This window comes from Agelaius tricolor, unplaced genomic scaffold (genome assembly GCF_023055355.1).
Source record: "Agelaius tricolor isolate 1412-34295 unplaced genomic scaffold, bAgeTri1.0.p SCAF_6, whole genome shotgun sequence".
Classification (NCBI taxonomy): Eukaryota; Metazoa; Chordata; class Aves; order Passeriformes; family Icteridae; genus Agelaius; species Agelaius tricolor.
The window spans coordinates 43,847,570-43,868,774 of NW_027269266.1; the positions used below are offsets into that span (position 1 = coordinate 43,847,570).

Here is a 21,205-nt window from a genome sequence, read left to right on the forward strand (position 1 = left end):
CCCGCGCTGGGCTCGGGCAGGGGGCGGGGCCGCGGCGCTGAGCGCCAAATTCGAAGGCGCCGCCATTTTGGAGCGGCGGGCGGGCGGGAGTCGCTGGGCTTGGAGTGACCATGGCTCCCGGCGAGAAAGGTGAGGGGGAACGGCCGGGAAGGGGCTTGGGGATGTGCCCGCGGTTCGGGGAGCAGGGGGATTGAGGGACGGCTGTTCCCGGGAGAGCCGCGCTGTGCCGTGCCCTGGCGGGGAATCACCCGCGTGGGAGAAGAACCAGTGGGGCCGGGTGCCGAGGGGCTCGGTGTCTCCCGGGGTTCCGTCCTGCGCTGCCCCGCTGGTGTCGGGGTACCTGGGAGTCGGCCCTTTCCCAGAATTGCAGAATAAGCTGAGTCCGAAGGGACCCCAAGGAGCATCGAGTCCAACTCCCGGCCCTGCACAGCACCATCCCCAGCAATCATACCGTGTGCCCGGGAGCATTGTCCGAACGCTTCCTGAACTCTGTCAGGCTGGTGCTGTGACCACTTCCTTGGGTGCCTGTTCAGTGCCCAGCCAGCCTCTGAGTAAAGAGCCTTTGTCCAACCCAAACCTCCGCTGACACAAATTCAGGCTATTCCTAGGGCTGTGCAAGTACCTGTCAGTCTGATTTCAATTTTTAACTGCACCACTTTCCTTGATAACTTGTTTAATTGAAGAATAAATTGCTTAATTCGAAGCTAAAATATTTCTCGGATGTTGAGTAAATCAAAACAGCACATAAAAAGCTCACGCAGCAGCAGGATGTTTAGGTAGTGTGAACGTCAAAGAGAAGGTAGGCATCTTTGTACATCATTGTTCGTTCTGCTGTTAAAGGTGATCCTCTTACAAAAAAACCCGTGTGCTTATAAAGATTTTGTAAATACTTTATTATTGGAATATTTTAAGGCATTGTCTTTCATTGTTATTTTGCTTATTTTCTAAATACAATTTTGTTATTTTATTAATGTTTTGACTATATTATGGACTTTGATGTCAGCTTAAGTAAAAAATAAGTCCCTTAATCTACCTATGGGGTAATATGTGCTGTCTCCTTGAAATCTGAAGCTGTGCAAAATGAGCCTCACTCACAGAATCCGTGAGGTTGGAAAAGACCTCTGAGATCATGGAGTCCAAACTATGACTGTCCAGCACCTTGTCAACCAGGCCATGGCACTGAGTGCCATTCCAGACACCTCCTGGCATGGTGACTCCAGTACCTCCCTGGGCAGCCCATTCCAAAGTCTAATTAGCCTTTCAGTGAAGATATTCCTCCTGATGTCCAACCTGAACCTCCTCTGGCACAGCTTGAGGCTGTGTCCTGTCCTGTCACCTGGGAGAAGAGTCTGACCCCAGCCTCCTTCCAGGCAGTTGTAGAGTGATATGGTCTCCCAGAGCCTCCTTTTTGCCAGAATAAACAAATGGCACATTGATAAGTGTGTGCACATTCACATTAAGGGAATGAAGGTTTCACTTCCTCTGTAACAAACTGAAATCTTTCTGCCTAAGGAAGATATTTACCAAATATTTTCATGCAGTTCTGTTCATGCACAAAACAGGTATTTATAAGGCTCTCCATTTATTTCCCTCTGTACTGCTTACAGTATTTTCTATTTAAGTCAGGAGTTTTGAGCAGTAATTTTAATTTTTGTGTGTCTCTTTTTTCTTTTATAGGAGGTCTGCGTGACTCTTCAATATCTTTGCAGAACTCATCTAGGTAAAATAATATTGGCCAGTTCCCATATTTCATTAATCACATTGCACAGAAACAAAACCTAGCGTAACTCTGTGAGATGAAGTTTTTTCTTTCAATCTTTACCTGCCTAAGATTGCTGCCTTTCTCTCCTAATATCCTTAGAGGCTTTTAAAAAAATGTATTCATAACGGAACTGTTACACCGACATGTTGGGTTCCTCTTGGAATGCTGCCACGCAATAAATTTGTCCACTAATTCTGCAGCTTCACTTTAGAGTTTATATGAAGAAATATCTCACTAGGAACTTCAGTCCTGTGAGGAAGCCCTAAACTAAAACAAAAAACCAAAAAGCCCTCTTCCAAGTGTAAACTGTGCCACAAGTCAGAATAATGAAAGTACATTTGGCAAATTAATTTGGCGTGTCTTAGGGAAAATGTTATACTGGATTTTTCTCAGGTGCTGCTTATGTTCTCAGCCCTTTCCTCTGCCACTACCCAACTGCACATTTCATTCATGAAGACCCTTCCCCACTTTCAGAACTGTTCTTCTCTTTTTACCAAAAGTAAAAATAGCAGTTAAAATACCCTCCTGCTAAAACCTTTGGAAAAGAATGAAGTAAAGTAAATCCAAGTTTCCTACCATTTCATGTAAGAATTTAATTCTTTACTATTTTATTGGTGTATTGGTATTTATGGCAGAACTCTTCAGAGCCTTGATGGAAGTCAGGCACGGTCACTTATTAAAGCTGATAAATGTGATGAAATTGGTTAAAGATGTTTTTGATGCAGGCACTTACCATCCTTTATTTGATTCATTGATCAAGAATTGATTATTTTTCCCCTTCTCGTGAGCACCAAATAAAAATGCTGACAACTTTTTTGCTGGACCATAGCACTATCTGATCCATTATTCCATTAAAGCTTCCAGAAGTAAGAAGGGCATCTCCGTTCACTGTGCAACGTATTCTTTTAGAGCTAAAGCTAGGTGCCACAGCAATGAATTGCATGTAACTGCATGTTCTTTGTTTTTTAAATCTGCCACATTTTTACCTCTATTGATTTTGTCTACAAGTAGCATGATTTTCAGACAGACCTTTGTAAGGCTTCATATGCTTCATCTGATGGTTGCAATTGAATTTTATCAGACAGCTGATCTATTTGGAAGTAATCTAATGCATAAACATTTATTTAGTGTTGAAGGTGATGCTATCAAAGTCTTTGTACGGGTGCGCCCCCCTTCAGACAGCACTGCATTAACCGATGGGGATCATGGCCTGTGTTTATCTGTGCTTTCATCAAACACCATCCGCCTGCACTCAAAGCCTGAGCCTAAGATCTTCACTTTTGATTGTGTTGCAAATATGGAAACAACACAGGTAATCATTTCCAGAATCTCATAACTACTGCTATTTTCACCCAAGTTTTGGCAACTACTATGCTAAGCTTTTCTAAAGATATAGTGCATCATCATCAGGTTTAATTTTTTGCAGTGGTCAGATTGGAAATGTGTTGTTACAGTATACAATGCAGCACTAAATTCTGTTCTCTAACAGTTTTGATGAGATATTTTTTTAGCTGTTAATTTCATTAATTGGAGTTTGAATTAAAATTGGAGGTTCTGTTTGTAAACATTATGGTAATGCCATAGAGAGAAAATAAATCTGCCTGTTGAGACAAATGTATAAAAATAACTGGCAGTCAGTAGCTGATATTAAGATGTGATTTCACAGAATCACAGAATATGCTGAGTTGGAAGGGACTCAACAAGGATCATCAAGTTCAACTCTTGGCCCTGCACATTTGTATTTAGGGAACTTCAGAGTTTATATTCTATTTACTCTATTTACTTCTACTTTTGCCTTTTAAATGGATGCATTGCTCACCTGGGACAAGTAATACTGGAAAGAAAATCCTTCAATTTAATTTCTGTAATATGGTGATTGACATTCTGAACGTTATTTTAATTCTGCTAGGACTCCCAATTCCATTCAAATTCTGTTAAAAAAAACAAACAAAACCTCCCAAAAACCTCACCTGCTCTAGGCTATTGCTTGTAGCTAGGCTCTTCTTGCAGATCTAAGAGAAAAATGTGAAGACAGATGAGACTAAGTTGTGCAGCTCTGCTGAATGTGCCATTGTGCAGTGGCAAAAGTTGAAAGCTAGATTTTTTTAAGTGGCACAGGCACCTGGCCTACAGATGATATAAACTGTGTAACATAAAACTACTGGATCAAAATTATTACTATGTATTTGGGAGCTGTTACTATGATGCTGAATTTTATTATTTTTCTTTGAGTTTATCAAGGAATACAATTTTTTCAGAGCGAGTGATTTATATCACAAAGACTTAGGATGTATCATATTACTCTGAGTATTCCAGGGCTCATCATACATGTCTACCTTTAAGGAATGCATCTATTATATACTATAAAGTTATGGCATAGGAAACACTGGTATAACAGATACTTAAACAGGTGGTGCCAAGTGCTTTCTCTTTCCCTTGTCCCCAGGAGTCTGTGTTCTCAAGTGTGGCTAAAAGCATTGTTGAATCTTGTATGAATGGCTACAATGGAACCATCTTTGCATAGTAAGTGATTTTGTAGCAATTACAGTCATTTCATAGCAATGTTGATATTTAAGGAGAACCTGCTAATAAGCAGTTGGGGTTTTAAGAGCCAGAGCCTGCCTGATGTTACAGTGAACTTTAAAAGTGTTTCCTTGCTGCAGCACAGCATAAGGAATGTTCTTGCAGTATTGGATGGTACGCCTTGCCCCTCTTGTGGAGGAATCGCTATGTAGGTGTTACGCTTTTAACACTTAAGGCTAATAATGCCCATGTAAACTCATTTCAATCTTACTATTATTATTTATTTAAAAAGTGGGAAGAGAAAGCTAGTGATTGTAGAAGTTACTGTACTGTTAAAGAGAAAGCTAGTGGTTTTCAGTATGTCCATGGTAAAATGAAATGAAATTTGTTTTAACTTGACATTTGGTCAGCTCAACTCTTCAGTGACTCTTGGCTGCCTGTGGGAAAACCCATGAATGATAATTTTAAGTTTTAGAATATTTTTAAGGTAGAAATATATCCATGACTAGTAATATGAATATCACTATAGTAACTTAATAATTTTTCATTTTGAAAACTGAGGAAGCACTTTGGTCAGAAAATGCTGACTTAAAGGGCTAATCTAATCAAAATCTTACTGGGGCATTTTTAGTGTAGCACAGCTTTTGCAAAACTATGAAGTCCACTTTGTTACAACATACAAATGTGGAAAAATGAAGTGAAATTGCCCTGAAGTATCTCTAGCATGATTAATAACTACATTAGAAAAAAAATCTCGAAAAGAAAAAATTACTTTAAAGTCAGATATATCCTTATATCCAAATATATCCTGAGTGACATAAAACTCTAAAGATTGACCCAAAAATTAGTTCTATGTATATATTTGAACACCTTCATTTTAATGCTAATTTCCCTTTCCAACAGAAATGAGGAAGGAAATGGTGGGTGGTAGGGGAGACAAATTGGGATTTATCTAATGGGATTTCTTGGTAAAATTTGCTGTTCTATTTTTATACCTTTTTAGCTGACTGATTTCTCAGCTTGCTTCTCTATCCTTATCTTCAGTTTAGAAAATTTTTTGTTTGCTTGTTTTAAGCTTTGACTTTTCCTTAAAAGTTGCAGATAATTGAAAAATTCAGAATAAAGTTTAGTCTCACTTTTTTTTTTCTTTTTATTAGTGGCCAGACTGGGTCAGGAAAAACCTTTACTATGATGGGTAAGTGCATGAGAGATTAATCTTTCAGTGGTTTCTTAATTTTATTTTTTGTCTTGAGATGTATTCCTCATGTCAGCCACTACTCTTGAGTACTACTAATTAATTATTTTTCTAATTAAAAAAATCTCTTTAGGACCATCTGATTCTGATAATTTCACTCACAGTCTGAGAGGTGTAATTCCACGGAGCTTTGAATACTTATTTTTTCTAATTGAGCGGGAAAAGGAAAAGGTACATTTATTTTATAATTATTACTGCAGTAATGTCTCACAGTAAAGATTAGCTAGAGTTGGTAAATTGGTGTGCAGCCATTAAGTTACCAAGATTATTGCCTGAAATGTATTAATGAGAAATGCTTGCATCTAGTACTCTACCAAATTATAGTACAGTTTCTTCAGACACAAGTGTGCTCATATTTTGAGTCTAAAAATGCATCTAGGTTTCTGGATGTTGGTTGTCACCTGGGCACCAGGAATGTATAGTGTGCAGAATATATATGCAATCTAATAGCTTTAGGTACATGTGAAAAGAGACTTGCTGCCATACAATGACAGACTTCATTAAACCAATCTGTTTATAGTGTAAATTACTGTGTTTTTCAGGCTGGCAGTGGAAAGAGTTTTCTCTGCAAATGCTCATTTATTGAAATCTACAATGAACAGATATTTGACTTGCTAGATTCTGCTTCAGCTGGACTCTTTCTCAGAGAACACATCAAGAAGGGAGTCTTTGTTGATGGTGCTGTTGAACAGGTGGTGTCATCTGCTGCTGAAGCATACCAGGTATTTTTTGGCACTTTTTAATGCTGGACTATTCATCTTAAATCTTACATGGCAAATATTCCTCTTGGATTAAAGCGCATTTTTTTGCTTATTTTTGTCTGTAATGCTTTCTCCCCCCCTTTCTCCCTACTTCAAAACACAGTGTAAAAAAAGCTGTTTAAGTCAATGCTTCCTGACTATCCCATACCTGTAAGAAATCAAAAAGGTTTGGAATACCTGAATGGCAATTACAGTAATCTTTTCCCAATGCTTGCCCTACACATCTCTGAAATAGCAGGAAATGTAGTTTTCTGTGGCTAAGTGGGCTCCATGTGTTCCAGAATTGTCAGGTTTATTTCTCCATGAATGATACACATACAGATAGTACTTGTGTGACTTTAATTTTTTTTAAATTATTCTTGTGTGTACTGCTTTCAAACAGCAGTGGCACTTTTGGAGAAAAGAAGTGAATATTATAACAAGTTCTGCTACTAAGCTTGACTGCAGCTGTATCTTTTTTGCTTTTAAAATACTTATATTGGAGAACAGTAAAAAAAGTCCTTGTCCTTGAGATTTTTAAAATCTGTTACATGGAATTGTGCCTATGGCTGCTCATGTCACCTGTGTGTGAAGTACAGTCTGACACAGCTGAAATTGTGATGTTTTTTTCATGCTTAGGTATTAACCACGGGCTGGAGAAACCGTCGTGTGGCATCGACCTCCATGAACAGAGAATCCTCCAGATCCCATGCAGTTTTCACTATCACAGTGGAATCCATGGAGAAAAACAACGAGGTTGTTAACATTCGGTCCTCCCTGCTCAACCTGGTTGACTTGGCAGGATCTGAGAGACAGAAAGACACTCATACAGAAGGACTGAGGTTAAAGGTTGGTTCTGTAGGATCTGTGGCATCTTTCTCCTTTCAGATGCCGTGCCCTGTTCCTTCCACCAAATCCATTCACTCTGATTCCCTCCTCTTTTCTAGGAAGCAGGCAACATCAATCGATCACTAAGCTGCCTGGCCCAAGTAATCACAGCACTTGTTGATGTGGGCAATGGCAAACAGAGACACGTTTGTTACCGGGATTCCAAGCTCACTTTTCTGCTACGGGTAATGTATATCTTCTGGATTTTACCTGCTACCTGGGATGTAGAAAAATATATCTCATTGGGCTTTTTAACTATTAAAAGCTGAATTCCAGTGCATTAAAGTTGTTTCATTATTGGGCAAGTGGAAAAAAGATTGAAAATTACCTTTTTAGCCTAAGCAGATTTCTGATCAATCCATTGCTGTTAACTGAAGACAAATCTATTTATTCTCATAAGCAACTGCTACATACATATTTGGAAATTTTAATGAAAAAAGCACATTTTCATCCTTATAATTTGGGAAATAATGTGCATCAAAGTGTAGTATTTAGAGATGTGTTGATACATTTGCTGTGATTTCCAGAATTAGCGTATGTGGGCTTAGGTTTGGTCTAGTGTCAAAGATCAGTTAGATTTAGTCTCCTGCCTGAGAGCTTATAGGCTCTTTTCAAAATGAACACAAAACAAAGACATAAGCAGTCAAAGATTTGTTGCACTCACCAAAATTCTGTGAAGTGTACATGAATGGCTGTAGTATATTTTTGTAGTATAATAGTATTTGTACACATAGAATATTTGTATTACAACACAGTACTGTGATCAAAGCAAGATTTCTCAGTGTTCCATCCCATTCTGTGTAGACTGATGAAACTCTGAGGAATTATGTTCTTCCAATGCAACCCAAAATACATAAAAATTGGAAGAGAATTACAACTTTGTAATCTATTACTTTAAGTGGTTATTTTTTTGAGGTGTCTGTACTGGAAAGAAGTCCACAAACATAAGCTTCACTACTACAGAGCCAGAATGACATCAAGGCTTGTGGACTATTCTGTAGTACCAGACTATTAGTCTTTAGCTTCTCTTGAGATTTGAGAGCTACTTATTTAACAGCACAGAAATGCTGTGCATGTAAAAGGGAGAGTATCCTTTTATATCCTTGGTCAAGAATCTTGGTTTGTGATTTTGTTTGATAGTTGCAACCAGAAGGAACCAGATGTTGTTGCAACCAGATGTTGAAAGTAGTGTAACCAAAATTACAACAAATGTAATTACCAAAATTATTTTTGCAGTTGTTTAGAATTTTTTCCTCTCCCTGCTGTTCAGGGGAATAAAGTATCTCCATATAGTCTGGGTGTTGAAGCCACAAATAAAATCTTTATTTAAGGTCACATCCTTTATTTGAAATAAAATCTGAGAAACTTACCTTCTATGTGGATATTTGTTAAACTAAATTATTTCTGCAATTTGTTCAAAATTATGCATAGTATCTTTTAGGAGATGGCTTCGTATTGTCACCAAAAACATGCAAATAAAACTAACTTCCATGTTTCTAAATAGGATTCTCTTGGTGGTAATGCAAAAACATGTATAATTGCCAACGTTCACCCAGGATCCAAATGTTTTGGTGAAACACTGTCCACTCTTAATTTTGCTCAGAGAGCAAAGTTGATTAAAAACAAGGTAAGAAAGTTACTTAATGTCTTTATTGTAGCAAGAGACACTTGTCATCTGAGGTACATATCTGCAAGCAAGGTAGCTTCACCGAAGTACTCCTGTGCTTTCACTAATTTAAGTTGATTTCGCTTATTCGAAAACAATAATTTGCATTGTGGTTTTTTTTAAAGACAAATTGTTTTTGAAAAGGGCTTTTTTGCTCTTGGTTTGGAATAAAGGACAACAGCTGGACACTAAGTAATGGCTGCACACAGCTCTTATTCATTGCTTGCTCTCAGAGCACTTCATTAGAAAGGAAAAAGTAAATCTATAAAAATGCAAATTGACAAAAAACGTTCTGATTCAATGTTGTTTCTGTTCACTTGTTCTATATTAATTCTAGTGCCCAAAATGTAATTTTTCATGAGTGGTGTTTAAAAGCATGCTGTCATTTAGCTGAAACTGTCTCTGATGTATACTGCTTTGTTGGTGAAGAAGGTCCAGACAAAATTCTGCAAAAACATTACATTTTTTAACATCTAATTCTATCTGAAGTGCAACTTGCTGATCTCTCAGTGAATGGAATTTTGCTTTTTCAAGGAATTCTTCCTTTTCTAAGATGGAGGGAGTGCTCAGTAATTTTACTGGTTTGCATTCTTTGAGTTTTCTCTTATCATGTAAGATTTTTATTTACACCTTTTCCTAATTTTCTCCTATTTATAAAAGGCTGTAGTAAATGAAGATACACAAGGAAATGTGAACCAGCTGCAAGCTGAGGTCAAGAAGTTGAAAGAGCAGCTTGCTAAACTAACTTCAGTGCCATCTGTGTGCAGTATTTCTGTATCACAAGGTAAGATTTGGATGTGAGGGAGAATTTGCTACTTCTGTAACCCAGAAGGTTGGGGGCCTTCATTAATTTTCTGAATTAATGTTTCTGTAGGGAATGACCTACAGGGGTCACATTTTGCTTACGGATCCTATTTCCTGTACTTGTATCTGCTACCTTGCAGAAATTGTTCATGTGGTTTTATTTTCTTTCTCATGATTTTGGGTACTGGACTATGGTTATATTATATGACACCTAGATATTCTTCCACTTCTTAAGATATATGCTGCCTAATCCTTTAAGTAACCAAAAGTTTGCATGTGATTCCTTGTACATTTCAGTCAGAGGGAAGGCACAATGTTCTTTTTAAGCTCAGGGCAGGATTTTCTTCCCACTTTTCCTTTTTTGCCCCTTCCAGAAGAACCTAAGAGGGATGCTTACTTCCAACAGACATTTGATTTCAATATAAGGTGGAAATAGAGTTTTTAGGTAATCTTCCATAAGCTTCTCATTAGGCCATTTTATCTGCAATACAGATCTCAGCAGAGCTTCCCAGTCTGTTTCTCACTGAAATGCACTGCTTGATAATGTTTGATTGTAAGGCAGTAAACTTTGTCTTGTAACTCCTACTGTTTTTGTGAGTCAACTCTTTCCTGACCTTGCCAAGAAATAGAAGATAGAGCAGAAGTTATGACAGAAGCTAGAAAGCCTTGTCTAATATAAAGCAACTGGGCTTGAGTTTTCCCAAGGAAAAAGTACTTCTATGTTAGCATACAAGTTCAGCCAGTAAAAACAAGTCAGAGATGAGGTAGGACACTGAATCATGGTTCGTAAACATATGAATATTGACAGAGGGCTCAATGTTTAGACCCATGATAGAATTCTGAGGGAAAACAAGTGATGATGGTTAAACACTGAGGAAGAGTTTTGAGAAGAACCGAATATATCAGAGCTGTGTTTGTTCTGTGCAGTTAAATTATGTTTGCAATACTCAATCACAGAAATACAAAATCTGCTTTCTGTGTGTTTCAGAAACATGATGGCATTTTAAAATATATTAAATCATGATAATGTAGTTATCATGCACATAGATACTATGGTGATTAGTATTCCATAAATAAGTAGACTTGCCTGTATTAGAACATTCAGACATGCTATTTTGAATTAATTTCTAAGTGGATTATTAAGCCCTCTTAATCCCTTGTGTGGACACTTTCCTTCCAGATTAAGCCACTAATTGTCCACATAATTCAAGCTTATTTTCCTAAACTTCCTTCTCATAAACCAGTCAGTCCACTTTTAATATGTACAAACTGTACTAATAATGGCTTAGTGTTATCAAATTAATTTCAGAGGGATTTTGCATTTTATAGATATGCTTAGCTGAACAGACTGATTCTTTTACTTTTATTAAAGTCCATTCCAAGGCTGTTTGATGCTTGAACAACTTTGTTAATTATACAATTATGTAAATTAGCTCTGTTCTTTATCAGCACTTGCAGGTGACTCGGAATGACTGTCTAAACAGTGTGCCCTGGGTATGGCACATGATCTTTGTGGAAGAATTACACTGTTTAAAGAATTTATTTGAATTTACTTTGCACAATTGTCATGTTATAAATGTAGAAAAACCTGTCTAAGTGGTATTTTAATGACTATTGCATTTGTTTCTTTGACTTCCCCTACAGATGCTGTTGAAAAAGGGAAGAACAACATAAATTACATGAACAACTTTCTTGAAGCAATGTTGTTCTGGGAGAAATCAGAAGGTGAAAAGAAGGTAAGAAAACACTGATATTTCTAAGTGCATTCAGTGTACTTTCTGGTGAGAGACCAGTGAGCATATTGAAGCTGACTCTCTTAATGATTTTCCTTTATTTTGAATAAAAATAGTCTGTCCAAAGATAACAAGGTTTGGTAACAAGGGAATTTAGTCAAATGACATTTAAGGTAACATCTACAGTGGTTAAGGACAATGGCTTAGTAGTGGACTTGGCAGTGGTGGATTAGTGGTTGGATCTGATGATCATAAAAGTCTTTTCCAACTGAAATAATTCTGTTTCTATTCTGTCTTTCGAATTCTGACAAGCCATAGGATAACTTTGATAGTGTATTTAATTTTAGGGAGTGGGGGCTTTATTGGGGTTTTCTAATTAAAAAAAATTGAACAGAACAAGCTTCTGTTTTACTGAATTTGGAGTGTTTTAATCAACAGTGTGTTTTTTTAAGCAAATTCCCCAGTCATTCTCATTTTATTGTTCTTTGGTGATGGTATAGTACTGAAACAGACAAAATGGATTTTTTTTTTTCCTAAAGAAAATTAACTGAAACAGGCACTCTAGTGATGTTTATCTGAGGTTCTTAACAGAATACTTACTCTACTAGATCACATTGGAGTTTCTAAGTACAATTTTTGCAACACGTGTACGTTTAGTTCTTGATATGAGCTGGTGCTCTCTACAAATCTGCTAAAAATGATAGTTTGTGTATTTACAAAATTACTGTTAACTGAGATTTTGCATGATTTGTCTGCCTGGCATATGTATGTAAGATGTGCACCTTAAAAATTCGCTAATCTGTCTATGTACTTTCTAAGAATTTATTAGAAAAAGTGGCACAGCTAGAAGAGCTGTGTGCCAAGAAGGAAAAATTTGTTCAGTCCAATAAAATGATTGTTAAATTCCGGGAACACCATATTGTTCGCTTGGAGAGGTTGCATAAAGAAGCTGGTGGAATGTTATTGCCAAAAGAGCAAGATGATCTCCTCAGTGACTTGAGGGAGGAAGTGCAGATACTCAGAGAACAGGTAAAGTCTTTGTTTTTTCTTTTCTGGAACAGTTTGGTTTTATTTTGTGAGATAGCTCACATGTTGTAGTCCTGTGATGGGTGAATAGGGGCTTTTTAGGAAGTTCAAGCAGAAAAGCAGAGGATGGGTGGTGGGTTCCCTTATAGAAGCATCTCATACACATGGGGCTTCCCTATGGGAGAGACAATGGCTGGGTTTAGAGTTTGAGTTTGCCTAAGAGGAGAGTTTAGTAGGAGTGATGTTGCGGTGGGAGCTTGCCACAGGCCACCTGATCTGGGTTAGGCAGAGGACCAGATTTCTTTCCAGCAACTCAAGGAAGTCTCCAAATCACAAATCCTCATTCAGATGGCAGACCTCAAGCTCTATGACATCAGTTGAAAGGGAAAGACAGCAGGATGGCAATAATGCCGTGGGTTTTACACATGCCAGGTAGACATATAAAGGGGCATGTGGTCCTGGAGCTGTTTGAAGAACAGCTTTGGGTTATTCAGGTGTCTGGTAGGTGTGGTATCATTTGTGAGGCAGTTATGAAGAGCAAAGAAACACAAGAGAGAAGGCAAATTCTTGAAAAGCAATTTCCTCCAACACAAAGAGGGAAGAGGAGCAAATGTCTTGGCAGAGTAGCATAAATCTGTAGCTCATAATTGAGCTTCAAAGGAAAGGGAGGAGGAAAAGAAACAAAGTTCAGGACAGTCCTTTATTGACTACAGAAACATTACTATGGCTTGCAAGGAAGACGCCATTACTGTGGTGTTGAGAAAGCCAAAGTTTAAAATTAAAATGGAAAAAGGTATCAAGAGCAGCAAGAAAACCATCCTACTGCTTTATTACCAGTAAAAGAGTAATCACATAAGATGTAAATTCACTGTCTTGAGAATGGATTCCAAGGCAGTAAGAAAACTAACCAACGAAAAACTGAGTAGTTATAACCACTGTGGGAAACGCCTCTTTTCCTTTTCTATTACAGTTTAATCCTTATTAAAGGTAGTAGAGTAACAGCTAGATAGCTATAGCATTGTCTGGAAAATAAAAACTGTTGAATAAAATATTGATTACCACAGATGGAGCAACACCCACGAATTGCAAAGTATGCCATGGAGAACCATAATCTCAGAGAGGAGAATAAAAAACTTCGTTCTTTACAATCAGTTAAAAAGGCCCAAGAAATTGATGCTCAGACCATTGCAGAGCTAGAAAAAGCTTTTTTGGAAGCTTCAGCCACAGAGAAAAGTACTAAAGGTAAAAATATGCTAATGTTTTCCAGATCAATGTGCTTACTGTGTTTCTGCTGTGTGCAGCATAGTGTTGAAAATGTCTGTCTTGATGTATTTTTGCCATCCTCAAAGTGGTACCTGAAGACTGATAAAACAATTTCACTTAATTGTATTCATGTTGGCTTCCAGCAATAGGGAATTTTGATTTGCATTTTGTGAAACTCATCTATAATCTCATTTTGTGCCCCTTAGTTACCATGAAGACTGCAGTAATATTAATTATTACTGGTTTTCATGTGGACTGTTGCCAGTACCTATTTTTGTCAATTTCAATTGCTGCTGTGCTGTTCAAAAGCTGACAAACACTTTCATTCTAGTGAAACTTTAGGTATTTGAGCTTCTGTGTGATTTCAGAGGGTCTGTGTTTGTTCTTTAGGTCACCGCTTACATTCCAGCACCATGTCAGTGGAAGGCAACTCGCTGGCATCTGTGGAAAGGCTGAAAGCTCATCTGCTGCAGACCCAAGCTGAACTGGCATCTTCAAAGCAAGAATATGAAGAATTTAAAGAGCTAACCAAGTGAGACAAAGCAGTATTGAGATATCTGTAATTAAGTGGTTTTAAGTCATATCGATTTTTGAAAGACTCAGATCCTGATTATACCGACTAGGCTGGTTCTTTGCATGTAAGAAAGGGCCAGCTTGAGGATAATGGTATGCACACACAGGGTATGTTCCTGTTGAACTTGCTAATTCCCAGTCTAGGGAACAGCCATCATTGAAGCTGAAGGTATATCTGCACTGCTGCAGGTTTCCTTGTCTTCCAAAGCCACTCTTGATAGCAAGATGCAGAAAAATGCTTCACACCATGCAGGAGATGGACATACCCTTTAATTCTGGTAGTCACCTCCTTAACAGCACTGGGAGAGTTTGGCTTAGTTTCCATGCAGAGCAGATGTTCAGTAATTGAAATATTACAGGTGGAGGTACTGACAGGAAGTAGGAGTTGATGGGAGAATGAGAGGGGTATTTGGGGGTTTGGCTTTTTGCAACAATAATTTTTAATATAAAAGTCTGCAAGTTTGAATCAATATAAATGTAGAATCCAAGCACCCGAGAAAACTCTGGATGACCTGTTGGTTAATTTTTTATCTCAATTTCAAAGATTTTTAAGAAGGCAATAAAACTGTTATCTTGAGACTTGTTATGGGAACAAAGGTTTAATTCAAATCAGAGCCAAGACATGGTGTCAGTAGTACATTTATATCCATTATATCCATAAACATGAGGTAAGGCTCTACTTTGCCCTTATTAATGTAGTAAAGAATTTACTGTCATTGTTCTCCTAGAGGGCATCACAAGATAATGGGAATGGCCTTACTAATACCTTCAGTGTTCATATGCATGTGAATAATACATTACTTCACTTGATTAACCCCATTTCTGAAAAATTCAGATCTTGTAACTGCAGATAGAAGAAAAATAACATTTCCAGCAAATGTAATGCAAACCTGGAAGGCAAAAGGGACCTGATATTTTTAAAATTTATTTTAATTGTACCTAACAATTGCTTTCTGTTGTTTTCAGTGAAACTAAAGTGTAATTCTAAAAGCATCAGGCACAATTTTGCCTCCCCACTTCTATTTTTACAAAGTAGCTTTTAAATCCTTTTTGTTCTTTTAGGCAATTGTGCAAATCTGTATTTTTATTGTTAGGTTTCTGTGTAGCAAATCCTATGAACTTTATAAATAATAGTATTATGATCTACTGAGATTATCAATCCAGCAGTCCATCAATTGTTCCATATCATTAATTGCAGTAGTCTCTTTATATTTTTATATAGTGATTACTTTCTTTTTCTGCCCATTAAATAGATTTTTATTTTATGTATTGCATGTTTTGTGAATGTCTTACTTTCTTGTTAGTATGTATACACATTATTATCAATTACCAACATTGGTGGAGTGCAGTCAAACAGAAATGTGTTTTTCAGCCTTTGGAGTCACTAAATTTCACTAAACTTAAACTTGTTTCCAGTTTCAGAGTAACTGAAACTTTACATACAGGTTACATATGCTGTAGCTGAATAAAAGTAGAGTAAAACAGCCATTTCATAAAAACAACATATGCTAATTTTTCTGCTGTCCAATTGCAGTCAGAACTTCTACTCTGTTCCCTAAGTTTTGCTGCAGATGCCAAGAGCATGAGGGAAAATGATTGCATTAAACTGCCAAGAGATTAAATAGCATGTTTCCATTTGTGCATAGACTTTGACCCTACCATTGTGACAGTAATGGCAACTATCACAGTAAAGCATGTAGTTCTGCAAAATACCTAGTGAAAATTATTCCTAAATTTGTGCTCAACTGTTGGATTTCAGCTAAAGGGCAAAATAATCTTAACAGAGCAGCACTTTGAAAAAAAAAAAGTCTTTAAAGGATTTTCTTTAATCCTGGCAAGCTCCAGTTTAGACTTCTCATATAACTGGATAACATTTTTAAAGCTTAAAACCATATTGGTATGGGTGATATCACTTTCTCATAAAAGGAACTGCAGAGCTCTCAGCTTATTTCTTACTATGTAACAGATTTTTTTTCTGACATGTTTAGTTATCCATCTGCTTGCTTCATTATGCAGGCACAAATAAGCTCCTTAGCTTTTTAATTTTTTAGACGTTATTTTTTACTTTTTAATACAGCAGTAGTGGCTTTCTTCTCAAAATAATGCATTTTGGTGTTTGGGTAAAAGTTCAGCTGCAGTTTGCTCATTGGCAATACTGTAGTGTATCCTTACTGATAGGAAGGCATACTCATGGAGTCATTTTGACAGTAGCAAAATACTTCCTAACAGGAAAAAACAGATGGAACTGGAATCAGAGCTGCAATCCCTTCAGAAAGCCAACCAACATCTTGAAAACATTCTGGAGGCAACCAAAGCACACAAGCGCCAAGAAGTCTCTCAGCTCCATAAGCTACATAGAGAAAACCTTAAGGTATGAGAATAAGTTTATTTAAGGCCACACATACTTACTCCTGAGTTGTGCAAGAGTACAGACTGTCCTTTGTGTGATCTCTTAGCCTAACTAGTTTTCTGGAATGTTTTCCATATGCGATAAACCAAATAGGCTACTTTTTGTTCTGGAGTTTTAACTGAATGACTGCTACTGTCATCAGATGACAAATCTGAAGAAGTAATAGTAATTCAGAACTAGCCACTTTAAGTATTTTATTTAATTATTCTGCCTATAGAATTCAAAAAATACAATACCAGACAAAGTTTTAATTTCATTTTACAGTTAAAATAAAGGCTGCTTTGTAATCTTTGTAACAGAGCATAACCACTCCAACTAGAGCTTACCAGCTAAGGTCTCGTCTTGTGCCACGAATAAGCCCAGATTATAATTTTGAAGATTTTCAGCATTGTGAAGAGATGATGGATGACATTCTAAAAGAGCCAGTTCCTCCAGAGATAAGTGAACAAGCATGTGAAGCCATTGCTGAGGAGCTCAAAATAGCACAGGTGAATGTTCTGAATAGAAAGTGAAGTGTATGTGCAACTTAAAAAGCAGGCTTTGCCCTGAAGTACCTCCCCTGCACCAAGTGCATTTTGATTTGCATGGGAAACTGAAGCCCCTCATTAATACTTAACACTAAATAGTTCTCTATACATTGTACTTGAAAGAGGATTTACAACAAAAATACTGAAAGTGATTTGAAGGTTGAATATCATAAGTAGTTTGTTGCAGGATGTCCATACTTTTTTCTATTTAAACCTGATAACTTGTCTCTGAGGAATCCTCTTTATAAGTTGACAGCTCCATTTGGAACAGTATATAAGCTTAATATATAATACTGCATTATTTGAAGAAACCTGCCAAATAATGCTTTTCCACCATTATACATTGTCTTGTATCTTTTCTAGTGGGCAGGGAAGGTCTTTTGTCACATAGAAGAATACTACATATTTATCTGAACTACTCTCTAGAAGCTGGAGCCAACTTCAGTGCATGAAAAACCCTGGCACAGCAGCCAAAACCTCTCTTTGATGCTTACCATAGTACAGAGATCCTGTAAGAAGTTTAACTAGTCTATGTTTTGACTAATTTCTTTTTAAAGCCTTATTTTTCCAAGATAAACATGTGTCTGAAAGCTAAGTGTTTTTTGGATTCAGTCCTTGTATTCACTGATGGATTTTCTTGTGTTTTGGTAGTTAAGTTAGAAATAGGAGAAATCAGCTACTTAAGATACTAGTTGATTTTTTGAGTGTTCTGTTTTCTGTTGGTTCAGGTCAGAAAAAAAGAAACTTGTTGACTTTCTATATTTAATAAACACAGACTGCCATATGGCATGTGAAAAAAAGTGCAAGATGGGTGCTCTAATTTTGAGTGTCTGTTGTGTCACAGGAGCAACTGAGCACAATGCAGACAAAGCTGGATGAAGAAGAAAGCAAGAATATGAAACTCCAGCAGCACATTAATAAACTGGAGCATCACTCTGCACAAATACAGGAGGTGAGAGAACAATGTAATATAGGGCTCATGTAACTATCCTACAGTCATACTGCTCTGTTGTCTGGTGAGGTCCTGCAAGGTTACTCGCATTTTGACAAATTTACATAGCATCATAACTCAGGGCTGTGCAGGAAGATAAGGATTTAAAATCATGGAATAGTTTGGTTTGGTTTAAAGGTCATCTAATCCAACCCCCCTGGAGTTGGAGTAAGCAGAGAAGGTTCATATAATGTAACACTGCAGTTTTGAGTTTGGTTTTGTTGTTTTAAATCTTGTGAATCCAAGCCTGCTTGAGCTTAAAAATAAGCAAATAAACACTGTTGTGGTTGGGTTTGGCCAACTTCATGATTTCTGGAAAACAGCTATAGCAACGAGGAGATTTTAAATTTTGGAATGCTGAAAAAATTCATCTCAGTCAGAACTACCTATCAGTAAGTCTTTCTTAATTGCTAGGATTGGTTTATCATAGAATAGTATTCTTTCCACATCAGTCTCACTTGTGATATCTGTGATATCAGCTCCTAAGCTGTGGGTTCCTTTTAAATGAACTTTTTAAATAAAGTAATGTCTTCAGTTATATATATTATTTTTTCCTTGGACTTTGAGGAATTTCAGAGTCACCAAATACTGAATTTAAAGAAAAATGTGTTTATAATCAGTTGATGAAATGCTTTAATACATCATTATATTATTGTTACAGTGTGTGGCCTACCCCACTCCCACACTTCCTTCTATTTAAAAGATTTTACTTTTCTTTTCAAGCTTCTTTCATCTGAAAGGAATGAGTGGAGTAAAGAGCGCCAGGAGCTCCTTGAACAGATAAAATCACTTGAAAAGCAGCTTCAGGAAAGTCAAAACAATGCTGATTGTAAGTCTTTGTAATACTAAAATTTCATTAAAAGTTTGGAAGTGTCTTACTGTTTTAAATCAACAATAGCACATGCTGAGTAACTATTTGGCATGTTAGACATTCTGGTTTGATTTTTTTTTTCTTATAAAGAAAGCAATTTTTAATACTTGCATATCATCTTTGCCTAGTCTTGCACAATATCCAATATTCAAAATGGTTCTGTCTTTGAATGTGGAGGAGGTACAGGATACAGTATTTAAAATTAAAATGTTAAATAAAAACAAAGGATTAAACCTCTATTGTCTATGGAAATTACAGTGATATTGTCTGGAATGCTTTTGATTCACCTTTTAAGTCAGTGTTTTGTTGACCCTTTCCGATCATGAAGCCTTTTTGTGTGTGACTTTTGAGATTAATTCCACTGAAAACATGCAGAGCTTTGTGATCCCAACAGGATCTGTAGCATTCTGTGTCCTATATCTAGCACAGTTTTCCAAATAACATGTAAATTATTTTGGGGTTTTTTGACAGTATTGACAAGTGAAGTCCATGACCTGCGCATTGTCCTGCAGTCTGCAGACAAGGAGCTGTCTGATGTAAAACTGGAATATAATGCCTTTAGGGAAAAGCAAGAGAGAGAAATAAGTCAGCTTTCTGGTAGACATATGGATGTACAGTTCCAGCTGGACAGTGTCAGGTATGTTGGCAGTTTGGTACAATGCCTTGTCATCCCTTCTGGATGCATCCAGTGATTTAGTCATCCTCTCCTGTGTGTGATCTTACACTTCACATGTTTTCTTTAAAGTTGCTGGTTTGTGTTTGTCCTTTGTTTGTTTGTTGGGGGGTGTTTGGTTGTTTGGGTTGTTTGATTGGGGTTTGTTTGCTCTGTTCTTTCATGCCTATTTCAGACAACATGGTGGAATTATTAGAAAGAAAACAAAATGTGCCTGCCTTAATTTTGCTTTCCTATATAATTTTCTCATTAAATAGGATATATCTATAAACTTACTGCTCTCCAAAATTTAAGTGGACAGTTTGGTCACATGAAGCCGGTGACGTAATGACACCGCTCTAAAAATTACAAGCAGAAAGAAATCACAAAAAATAACTGAAGTTTGAGTATCAAAGCCAGAAAAGCTCATTGCCTTGTCTGCAATAATTGCAATTATCATCAGGAGAGGATAATCAGTATGATTTTTAATCACTAATGTGATTTAGTTATGTTGGGTTTTGTTGCTGTTTTGTTTAGTTTGTTTTGTTGTGCTTTGGTTTTATGTTTTGGGTTTGTTTTTTATTCCTGGAAAACTTCACTCATTTTGTATGCAGCTCATGTCTTAGCTGAAGTAATTTTTTGAATGAGGCATTGTAAGACCAGGAACCTGGAACTGAAATTAAATGCTGTGGTTGTATTGGTGCATTCTGTGTCAGCAGAAATACTGTTTGGAGAGTATTCTTTCCCTCTGTATATTATTTGAATATTTTAAAATACAGTTGATTGGAGTATTTTTATAAGGACACAAACCCTTACTAGATTATTTGGTCTGGGTTTTTTTATGAAGGCTAGAACATGAAAAGATTCTTGAAGAAAAGGCAAGCCTGCAGGATGACTACGACAATTTGCAGGAGGTGGCCAAGTTTGAGACAGACCAGCTGAAGCAACAACTTGAGGAGGGGAAGCAAGAAGCAGAAGCAATGAAAACTGAGCTGAGTGTAAGACAGTCAAGGATTTTAAAGGACTTGATTATACAGAACCCAGACTGCCTAATTTCTATTATTGTATCACTGATAACATTCCACAGTAGTAATAGGTTTCTTAGTGATTTCATTTGGAAGATGTACCCAAATTCTTTTTCCAAACTTAGTGCAAGATTTTTGCAACCACAGGCTATCAGAAATACCCAGTAACATCATGAATAGTAAGTTTTTAGGCTGAAGAAGTTGCTCTGGAAATGTTGAGGGAGATGGATTAATTGCTAAAGGAATAAGATGCTTCTTTGGAAAAGAATCTTGACATTGAAAAGCTGAGATGACCTTTTATCTCTGGGCTAGCCAAGACTAGCCTAATTATTCTATCTTTACAAAGCAGTTTCTTAAAAATTTTCATAGTGGATGTGATCTTGTTAAAATGATCTATGGCTTGTGGTGGATCACTGTGCTGCAATTTAGTTGATACTGTCCTTGAAAGCCTGTCAGACTGCAGTGACTGCAAAACAGCAGCAAGGTTGCTCAAGGG

The 21,205-nt window shown here is 37.0% G+C and overlaps 1 protein-coding gene across 2 annotated transcripts in view; it reads left to right on the plus strand.

The window, feature by feature from the left end:
• KIF15 (kinesin family member 15) overlaps window positions 1-21,205 on the plus strand; it is a 90,879-nt gene that overhangs the window by 56,928 nt on the left and 12,746 nt on the right. The window contains exons 1-21 of one of the 2 annotated variants that reach the window (XM_071429592.1): window positions 58-129; window positions 1,678-1,720; window positions 2,891-3,074; window positions 4,209-4,285; window positions 5,443-5,480; window positions 5,614-5,711; window positions 6,083-6,262; window positions 6,920-7,129; window positions 7,228-7,353; window positions 8,673-8,795; window positions 9,495-9,618; window positions 11,283-11,374; window positions 12,191-12,400; window positions 13,462-13,639; window positions 14,051-14,192; window positions 16,463-16,604; window positions 16,943-17,131; window positions 18,015-18,122; window positions 18,885-18,990; window positions 19,504-19,669; window positions 20,532-20,682. In XM_071429592.1, the coding sequence (XP_071285693.1) occupies window positions 111-129; window positions 1,678-1,720; window positions 2,891-3,074; window positions 4,209-4,285; window positions 5,443-5,480; window positions 5,614-5,711; window positions 6,083-6,262; window positions 6,920-7,129; window positions 7,228-7,353; window positions 8,673-8,795; window positions 9,495-9,618; window positions 11,283-11,374; window positions 12,191-12,400; window positions 13,462-13,639; window positions 14,051-14,192; window positions 16,463-16,604; window positions 16,943-17,131; window positions 18,015-18,122; window positions 18,885-18,990; window positions 19,504-19,669; window positions 20,532-20,682 (2,706 nt within the window). In that variant the 5' untranslated portion in view covers window positions 58-110. Of the gene's footprint in view, window positions 1-57; window positions 130-1,677; window positions 1,721-2,890; window positions 3,075-4,208; window positions 4,286-5,442; window positions 5,481-5,613; window positions 5,712-6,082; window positions 6,263-6,919; window positions 7,130-7,227; window positions 7,354-8,672; window positions 8,796-9,494; window positions 9,619-11,282; window positions 11,375-12,190; window positions 12,401-13,461; window positions 13,640-14,050; window positions 14,193-16,462; window positions 16,605-16,942; window positions 17,132-18,014; window positions 18,123-18,884; window positions 18,991-19,503; window positions 19,670-20,531; window positions 20,683-21,205 lie in introns of those variants that run through there. The other variant, XM_071429593.1, reaches the window with a different exon arrangement.